This window comes from Seriola dumerili, unplaced genomic scaffold (assembly GCF_002260705.1).
Source record: "Seriola dumerili isolate Sdu_G_001 unplaced genomic scaffold, Sdu_1.0 BDQW01000011.1, whole genome shotgun sequence".
Taxonomy (NCBI): Eukaryota; Metazoa; Chordata; class Actinopteri; order Carangiformes; family Carangidae; genus Seriola; species Seriola dumerili.
This window is the reverse complement of record NW_019174266.1, coordinates 3,901,570-3,911,912: the sequence shown is the minus strand read 5'-3', so window position 1 is coordinate 3,911,912 and position 10,343 is coordinate 3,901,570. Positions and strand designations below refer to the sequence as shown.

At 39.9% G+C, this 10,343-nt stretch overlaps 1 protein-coding gene across 1 annotated transcript; it reads right to left on the bottom strand.

Annotated features, from left to right (window-relative positions):
• Positions 1-5,556: 5,556 nt before the first annotated feature.
• LOC111224846 (cocaine- and amphetamine-regulated transcript protein-like) lies at positions 5,557-7,591 on the bottom strand. The gene is made up of 3 exons (XM_022749531.1): positions 7,337-7,591; positions 6,525-6,602; positions 5,557-5,898 (listed from the first exon to the last, which is right to left on the bottom strand). The coding sequence occupies exons 1-3, from the start codon at positions 7,472-7,474 to the stop codon at positions 5,791-5,793; spliced, it is 324 nt and encodes a 107-aa protein (XP_022605252.1). The 5' UTR covers positions 7,475-7,591; the 3' UTR covers positions 5,557-5,790.
• Between the last annotated feature and the right edge of the window lie 2,752 nt (positions 7,592-10,343).

Below are 10,343 nucleotides of genomic sequence, written 5' to 3'. Positions count from 1 at the left end.
TATCTTGTGTTTTATTCTAGTGCAGTTAATGTATTTTGTTATGTATAAATTTGCTGCCTTTTATAAAGCACTTAATGTCTGTCTGTTCCAAAGTGCTTTAAAGACTATTCTTACACCGATTTGTGCACATTATTTTTAAACCTGACATTTCTCAGAGCTGTCAACGTGACTGCCTCCTACTCCGCAGGTTTTTTTAGGTAAAAGAAATTTTTAATTTATGTGTGTTTATTCTTACAGGTGACATTATTCTTACATGTTACAATATGCTCCAAAAAGATGCAATAATTAAAAAGCAGTCAAACATTATCAAACGTTAAGGTCTCAATGAAACCAAATGTGTTTCTAATAACATTACGCAGCTTTTTATGTAACATTTACAGCTGTGCTGTTGGACTGTTATTTTTATAGACTCAGAATGTGTTATGTCCTGGGTTGTCCTGGCTTAAGTGTTGTCTACATTACATGTAAGCATTCATTACCATCTGCCCGTATGACTCGTACATTAACTCTACCGTTACCCCATGAAACAAGGCCCACAGTATTGACCTGCCGCTTCCACTGAGGACACATCTAATAGTTTTCTGTCTCGCTCAGTGCTGTGATAGAAATGTGTCCAGTAAAGTAATTAGTTTGTTGTACTTAGCCAGTGGTGCAGCGCTAATCCCATCACAACATTAGCAAAAGCAGAAGCTTATCACACTGTATGGTAATTGGCGTCTCAGTGTAAGCCATACACTGGGCATTATATGGGATCCTACAGGGAGTGTCACTGTTGTAAAACGACATAATCACATCTTGCGTTTCAGCTTAAATGTTTCAGTCACAGGTGAAAATGAGTTAGTTTGTAATTTTCCATGTTGGCTCATCCTACCTCATGACACATCGCTCTATGTCAGACATCAACACATCAAGACGTATTCATATGAGCCAAGAACATTGTTTCATCCTGATCATGTTTATTGTACCTGAGGCTTTCTGTGTAGTGAAGTCAGACCTGAGGGCAGCAGCAGGGAGCATCAGTCATCATAAGGGTTAAAGGTTAACAGCCGACCATCCGAACATCACCTCTGGGCGGTCACTAAATGACTCTGTCTATCTGTCCGTGTCTGTTGGTCCTCACATTGAAGAGGTTATAAATGCAGCACTGTGCCAGTAATTGCTCCACACATCTCTTCATCCCGTGGGAAACATCAAAATGTGCTGTCTGTCTGGAAAAGTGTAACAAAGGAAATCAATACCAACCTCCTGGACTGAAAAAAATGAGTAATTTTCACACTCACTGTAACATCTGTGTGAAACATTTCTTTAAATTCAAATGTGATACCATAAACACGCACTGTACGGTTGATACTTCTTATTCTTCATGTAGTCTACTAATTTAATATCACCTATTTACACATGGCAGTAATAATTTGAAGAGTTTGGTACGTTATCCTTGCAGCTAGATCACATTACCCTGGGTGTACACGGGACACAACAGCCTCCTGTCTCAGCTGCCTGAACAGAGCCAGGTCCACTCTGTGTAACAAACACAGGAGCTCATTGTGACTTCCAGCCGCCTGGCGCCGGCGCAGAGAGAGCTCAGGTGAGCCACAGTGTCTGCACATGAAGTCAAAAGACTGAACATTAACAGGAGAGAGTCCACTGCGAGAGCTTTGGGCAGATACATTTAAATGGTAAAAAAAAATAGAGACTTCACTTGGTTTCTGAGCACAGCAGCAGCAGAATCAATACAGCTGAGCTCACAATAGTGTTGGAAAATCACAGAGGTGGAGATTTAAGGCAAAAAATGGGTTATATACTGTAGGTGTATGGATATTGATGTTTCTAACAAGAGAGCTGAAATATGGGAAAAGATTTGTTCCAGAATGAAAGTTTAAAATTGACTCTCACTTCCTACATTACAGTGAAAGTGGAGAAAAGAAAAAAACACATTCTTCCTCTTGAGGAAATGTATAAAAGCGATAAAAATGCAGCATTTATCATTTCAATACGCTTCTGCTGATACAGCCTCACATGGTCCTAATCTGTAGCTCATGGTGACTAATGTCAGCAAACTTCACATAGACATTGTGGAACTGAGTCAGTTTCCTGACTTCACAACGCTTCACTTCTGATACACAATGATTTAGCATTTATTATTCATTTACTATTCAAGTCATTCACACTTTAACATTCACTTTAACCAATGAAAGATGTAATAAAATATTACAAACACTGATTCAGTTGGCTCAACACATGTTTTATATATTATAATATCACACAGAGTTTATACTCTAATACTTAAATATGGTTTTTAGTCATTAGTCACTTTATTTTATTCTTATTTCATTGTATCTATGTTGTGAATTGTAATTTATTCTGTTTAAGCTCTTATTTCATTATTCATTTTCTTACTTTTTTTTTTTTGCTAATGTTATTATAACTTTTTTATTGTATCTTATTGGCAGCTTTCTTACTTTTAGCTCATCAGTCATCTGTGAAGCACTTTGAACTGCACTAACCAGTATGGAAAGTGCTATACAAATAAAGTTTAATCGATTGATTGATTGCTTGTATATACTGTATTTATTAGGCCTTTATTATATTAGTTTTTTTTAATATATTTTATAAACTACCAGTTTAATTATAACATTTTCTCCATAAATTGAAATGCAACAAATACTTGAACCTGCAGTTAATTAAAGTAAATATCAGAGTACAAATGAATACATTTGCCATTACACATCACAATGTATTTTATTTGTATTGCTTTAATATAATCTAAGCATTACCAGCAACAGGAAAGGTCTCATATATATAGAAAATGTCCATTGGTGCATGAAATTCGATCACTTTATTGAATATGTTAGCACTCTGCTGTCTCCTCTGCAAAAAAATCGAGTCAAGCAGAATTCAACAATGAAGACACTTTTCATTCAGTCTATTGACTTGTTTTTATTAGAGCCTAAATTGCTTCAGGCGCTGAACGAGGGAAACATCACACTGCTGTTTGTCTCCTATCTCTTCCCCAAAGACGAAAGGAGCCAAAGGACCTTTAAATGAGCTCTTCAGTCTTTTATGGTCCTGCGGATTAAGACTCCCGGGACAAATGAAAAGCACGTATCTGTTGGCTGCAGGCCACATGTGGTGGCGAGCCGGATCTGCTCTGCGTTTCAGCAATTTTTTTATTATTTTTTTATTTTTTTAGTATTATTATTTGGAATAAGCGTGGCTTTTGTCTCAGCTGAATGCTTTGCTTTCATCTGTCACAGTTTGTGGTGAAATACAACAAAGCAGACTGTGAATGAACCACATTTATTACAAGCTGTGGATGAATGCGTGCAGCGGTGGGGAGCTCAGACTCTGGAAGAGGCAGGAGTAAACTTTAAGAAAGGTCAGTTTCTAAAAGAGTTTGGAAAATAAATCAAGCTCAGTTTGCTGAAGCGCAAAAAACAGTTCCATGCAACAGTGTGGCTTTGAATGCACCTCCAGAAATGTTGAGCTTTCATACTGGCTACAGTGCTTGTTGTTTGGCTTTTTAAAAGGTTAATTCACACTAAGCATGTTTCACCTGGCTCCACCCCAGGCAATGATGACCCAGTTAAAAGTAAAAAGACAAAACCCTTGCTATGACATCAGTGCGGTGCTGCAGCCGGTTTCTTGTCTCAGGACTGATTTCATCTTGTGGATTTGAAAAGAGGTCAAATTAAAGTCACTGCAGGAGTTTATGTGATGTTTGTGCAGCCTGCTTTCATTTCTGACCTCCCAAATCTAAAAACTAATTGGAAAATGACATCAAACTGTTCTGAAATAAAAGCTCCACCAATCAGTATTTTTTCATATCAATCAAACGTGTGAAGTAAAGCCACAGAGAATTGTCACCAGGGCTGCAGCTCTGTGAAGCTTTTTACCCTCTTTTAGCTCGTTGTTTTGGTTCTATATCACTCAGCAAACAATCTCTGATAAACCCACTGTCCACTACCTGCCCAGCACCAATTAGAAAACACTCCCAGTTAGAGAGAAGCTGGTGCACATAGTGCAGCATTTAGCAGCTGAAGAGCCAGATATTTCCCTCAGGAGCTGGTGGAGAGCAAACACAGAGCTAAAAGAGAGAGAATACTGGACATTGATTTATGAGGTGGACAAAACCACAACTTCAAATGGTAAATGGATGCATTCACCCATTCACACACACTCATTCTCACACCAATGACAGCAAGCTACCATGCAAGGTGTTTGTTAGACCACCTGAAGCAATTAGGGGGTCAGTGCGTTACAGGACACCAGGACAAGTGGACAGCAGGTGCTGGGGGTCGACACGCTCTAACTCCTGAGCCACACTTTAATGCCTTTTTCAAAAGATCTTGAGACTAAATGTAAAAAAGTGTCAAATTAGATGAGTGAAATATGGGATTTTATTCTTAACTGGGTCAGAATAAGGAGCCTCTGGTTTCATGAAATGAGATGATGAAAGCATTCATGTGACCTTAAATGCTCCGTACGCTGATGTGCGGTAAACCATGTATGTCAGAACTGGACAGCTTCTACATCAGTGAAGATGCGGGATGTCAGTGCAACACTTTCCAGGCTGGTTGTAGAAACTCTGAATAAATTGTTTGTGTCCTCATATAAAACACAAAAGACAAAGCAGAAGAGGTTCATAGGCCTGCGACACGAAGTTATCGTGTACGTGACAGCTGCTCTTCAGTGGCCACACTAATCTGAAACCACACAGCCGAATTGTTTGAAGAACAAAAGCCCTTACTGCTGCTTGACAGACATGTGCGGGAGGACGATCGAACGCCTGCCGCTCTTGAAAAGCTATCATTTGCATTGTGCTGTGCTTCCATCTGAGCACACTTCCTGTATACTGTCATGGGCCCAATACAAACAAACATTAGGCAAACAACCTCTGCAAAACGGGTAATGTGAAGATACATGAAGTCAAAGCAAACATCTTTCATTTCGAATGTGACAATACAGCTTTTATTTGTGAACACAAAATGACTTTTAAGAATTTTTTTCAACTATCTCAATGTAGTTTTACAACTCCTCTCTCAGGCTTCTCTCTGGAGCTGCAGCAATAAGGTCGGTGAGCCAATCAGAAGAGAGGAGTCTCTGAGCCTCTCTTCTGATTTGTTGACTGTTTTCTGAGTGATCAAATAAAAAATATAGTAGATTTCAGGTAAAACACTCAGAGAAACCAAATCCTGCAAGGTTGGATGGTGGGTCCAGGTGGGTGGGGCTTGGGGCTTGGCAGAGGGCGGGGCTTTGTTGTGACATCATGAAGTTACAGAAGTCCTGACGGCTGGTTTTAAGGCTCAGTTTCTGAATACAGGCTGTGTGCATTTCTCTGTTGGACTGAGGCTTTGATTCTTTCACAGTATTAATATAGAACCTAGACCTGATCTATAATCAAACAACACATGGACATCTGGCTTTATACAATATGGGACCTTTAAAACTCCTATCATATAATTTAACACCAATTACAACAACATTGACCAAGGAATCTTATGTAACTATGAGTAAAGTTTGAATAAATACAATAACAAAAAAAGATTTGTTGACAAATATGTTTATTGTACATGAAACATTCACATGCTACAGTAGAACATCAGGACGGTCAGCGATACAAAATCCATGCGTATACTCAGGCAACAACAGCAATGCATGACAGATGTAAACGATGATATTAGAGACTGACAGCAGGATGCGAGTCGAGGCTCGTGTGCAGCCAGCTGGAGGAGGTTTTGGTCCTGAAAAAGTGATGCTGTGAAAAAGAAAAAGAAAAAAGTCCCATGCTTTTCAGATGCACTTGAGCAGGTAGGAGTTGCAGTTGGCTCCTCTCCCGCAGTCGCAGAGCTTCCCGATGCGAGGCCCGAACTTCATGGCACACCGGTCACCCATCCCACACTGAGGAGAGGAGGAGGAGTGCAGAGAGATGGCATTAATATCTTTTCATTTCAAGAATAAAAAAAAAAATAGTCTTGTAAAAATTGTGCTTCATCTTTACCTTCAATTTTTCCCCTAATATATAGAAAATAATGGAGCAAATATTTGCACAGGCCTTTATGTTAATTAACTAATTTGCTTTGATTAATTGTTTTTCATTTCCTGTTGATTATTCTGATTTATTTGACACATGAGAATGAGAGAGAGAGAGAAGTTAATCATTCTTTTACGGTGAAATAATTCAATCCTGTTCATTAGCTCAAATTGAGCCTGTAGGTAACAGACTGATCCACTGAGGGGTCAGGAGAACTGAGAGGCTTCTGCAGCTTTTTAGCTTCCCTCTCTCGGCTAATTGGAGCTGGGCAGCAATCTTGATTAGTCTGTAATTGCACTGAGGGAAAGACCGTTGCTGGCATTTCCTTGTTATCTTTTAATTAGTGGCAGGTATCGTTTGCTAACTGGTTTAATTAAGAGCAGTGACTGAGCGCTGTCTCACAAATGACTGAGTTACACTCTGTTGTCCATCACGAGGAATAAGGTAAAGGTGTGCGTTCAGAGTTTCTTTGTAGTGAATGAAGTGGAGTTACCAGCGGGATGCTCCCTCTTTTCTCGGTGGAGGAAATCCGATTATGCATCCTGCCCAGCAGAGCCTCCAGTGCTTCCACCTGCTCGGCAGAAGAAGTTCATTCACACAAACAACAACATGAGGCCTGAAGTAAAAGTGTCAAACTGCAGCTCTAACGTCGTTCTACATGCCAGTATCACATGTTTATTCTGTATCTGCTGCTCCTAGTTTTTCATTGAAGCTACACGATACTTACAGAGTGGAACATTTCAACCTGAGACGTTGTGGTCTTTCTAGCCGCTCCCTCCCATGATATAGAAATATAAATATTGTTTTATTCATATTTCCCCCAAAATTCAACTTGACATTTGATATTTGGGAACTTTTGCACCTCCACTAAAAGTAAAAAATAAAGTTCTGTGGACTTCAACATGGATTGGCTGCACAGCATGAGGGGCTGGCAGAGTTTATGAGGTGTTGAGAATTAGGTGAATAAACTCTCCGTTCCCTTCAACAATCATGACAAACCAGTCAAAGAAAAATAAAGACTGATTTCAGAAAAAATTCAGATTTATGAATCTATTAAAGATCAATGAAGCAGAAATTTGTTTAACAAACTTACATGCAAAACTAACACAAAACTAATTTGAAAACTGTTGTTGAAATGTAAGTTCTCTGAGTTTCCTGTTTGGCTGAACTGAAGAAAACAGCTTATTAAAGTCCAAATACACACAGGCCTGTGAAGCTTAGGAGACGTGACCCTGCAGCATCAAGGATCTCACGATTACAGATATTCATCCATAAACTAACATCTGTGGAGCTTCGGATACTGACCAGGTCTCTGTCTGCGGCTGGTTCGGGTTTCTCCACTCCAAAGTCTTCCGCGGAGTTTTCCTGGGACGCCTGGCCGTGACACAGGAAGGACAGCAGGCCGACAAACAGCAGCCCGCGGAGCATCCCGGAGCTGTCCATAGTGCTGGTCCCGGTGGAGGAGGTGGAGGAGGTGGGAGGAGGAGGAGGAGGATTCTGCAGGTCCCGGCAGGAGGCAGCAACTCAGGACTGGAGGAGCAGAGGGTCGCAGCAGGGACACAGAAGATTCTCCCTCCACCCACCAGACTTTCTCCTCTCTTATATTGACTCTTATAGCCCCGCCCGCACTGCAGGATTAACATGCAGGAGAGTTTTGCATGGGGGCAGGCGGGGATGGATGGAGGCGCGATAAACCCACCAGCTCAGTTTTCTGTTTGCAGCTGGAAAGTATGAATAACCCCAGCAGCTCGTAGATGGTCCTTCTACTCAAAAAAAAAATCTAAAATAAAATCACTCCAGTCCACAAACACAGCAGCTGCAGACAGGTGAGATGATTGCCTGGGCACGTGCTTCCCCTCAGGTATGACGGATGGTATTAACGCTATTTTGTTTTTTTTTAACGGAAGTAAATAATGATTAAAGATTAAAATCTTATAGATATCTGAACATCTAATCCACTCACTACTGAATACTTCGCGTGCATGTCATGTCATTTTAAGGTGTGCACTTGTGTAGCCTATGTATTTTTAAGGATTTAAAAAATTAGACATTAAGATTCAAGATATGAAATTCAAACTTGAACATCCAAGATCACTGAGATTGAGCATTAACTATCAGTTTATAATCGATTTATGGGTAAATGAACAGATTACACATAGGTGATCTGGTCACATGGTCACATGGTTGACTATCAGAATGAATTCATACAGAGCTGTATGTCACCTGTATGTAATGACCACCTGTAGGCCCCAGACTGAGGCAGGTGCTTATTAAAGGTGAAGAAAATAGATCCAGGTGGTGAGGTCTCTCTTAGGTGTCACTATCATCTGGGGTTTTTTTAATCATAGGAGAACTGTAAGGCTGCAACCAGTGATTATTTTCATTACCAATTGGTCTGACAGTTATTGCCGTTAATAACTGATTGATTGTTCAGTGAATAAAATATCAGAAAAATTTCCCTCATTATTTCCTGAAAACCTGAGTTCACATATTCTAATGTCTCGTTGAGTCGACTGTCAGAGAAAACTAATGGAAATAACAATAATAATAACAATTTAATTATTATGTTGCCAATTAATTATCTATCAGTCAGCTGATTGATTAATCAGCAATTATTTCAGCTCTGGAGCACTGGTCGGTTTCTGGGTGCCCATGGGGAAATAATGAAACTGCATCGCGGGGGTCAATACTGGCCCCACCCAAAGAGTTAATCTCGCTGTGCTGGAGCAGACTTGATTCTCCAACAACTACCAATCACATTAACCTCTATAGTCTATCATTTATTTTGGGGATTTAAGGCATTATTATAGGGATTTTTCTATTTAGAACAATGACAAAGAAAAGGGTGGGTGTATCTACAGGTATCTATAGATGAAGGTGGCTAATTATGTCTAAGCAGCAAAAACTAGAACTCTCTAAATTCTGCTAAGTCACAGAGCTGTGACAACCTGCTAACTACTAATACTGTTAATAACACTGCTGGTCCCTCAGGACACAGATGTGTCCCTGTGCTGAGAGAGACAATAACCATCGCTTTCACACCTTCAACATATTGATTTACATTATAGCCAGAGGAGAGTGTGTGTGTGTGTGTGTGTGTGTGTGTGTGTGTGTGTGTGTGTGTGTGTGTGTGTGTGTGTGGTGTGTGTGTGTGAGTGAGTGTGTGTGTGTGTGTGTGTGTGTGTGAGGGGGAGGGGGAGGAGATGGATGTCCCTGTGTGTTTAAATGGAGAAGAGGAACATTTGAGTGTTTCTATGATACATTATACTTCCATTTATATATTTATAAATTTATATATATATTTATTTATTAATTTATTTATTTGGCCTCAGTCACGACCAGAACAGAACTTCTTCACAGGTGTAATTAATATCATCAATAACAGCTGCATCCCATTCAGGTGGTCCAGTTTTTGGGGCTGTGGTAAGCGAGGCCATCGTTAATGTTATCAGTTACACCTGTGCCCACTCTGCCAGGACAACAAAAAACATCTGACTTATTATGTTACGTGAATGATCATTTTTCATAATCAAAGTCCTGTGTGATGAGCTGGAGAAGAGTCGCTCCTCTTATTTCACTCCTCAGCCTCTGGGAAGAGTTCTGTAATGTTTTACCAGCTGAAAGAGCTTTTTATGGTCTGAGAAAATAACCACAATGTCATCACGACTTTGGCTTTGAGACACATTCTAACAGAGACGCAGCTTATTTTCTAATGCAATAAAAAAAATTAAAAAAAACCCTGAGCCACGGCTCATAATGTGACAATAATAGATGTTGTCAGCTGTTATAAATATCTTGGTGTTTGTCTTTCTTTTTTAAGAATTAAGAATTTTATTTAAGACAAAGTCCTACTTTTATTTGGAAGCGAACCACCTTCTTACCAGCTCTGGACTCTGTTCAACACATTAACACTTGACTCATCTCTGCACTCTGCATGTTTTGAGTCACTGGTTTATTTTTATTCATAAAGCTCTTCGGGTCAAACTTCCCTCTCATGTTGTCAGTAAATTTACAGTATGTCACACAGGATCATGAGGCGACGTGAGAACAGGTTGCAAAGGGAAATTGATTTAAAGGTCTAAATACAAGGATGTTGTAAACTCGATTGTTCATGATTTCTTTACTGTCTCTTGTCACTTTAGCTTTCTTCATATTGACGGTTGTTTTGTTCCATTCCAGCGTATTTGAGCCTCCGTACACCGTCACCTGGTTTATTTATGTTGTGTGAAACTTGTACCGCTGCCGTCCCGAAAAAGCAGTTTGTAACTTCAGTGGGATTCACCTGGTTAAATCAATCAATCAAACAGAAGGC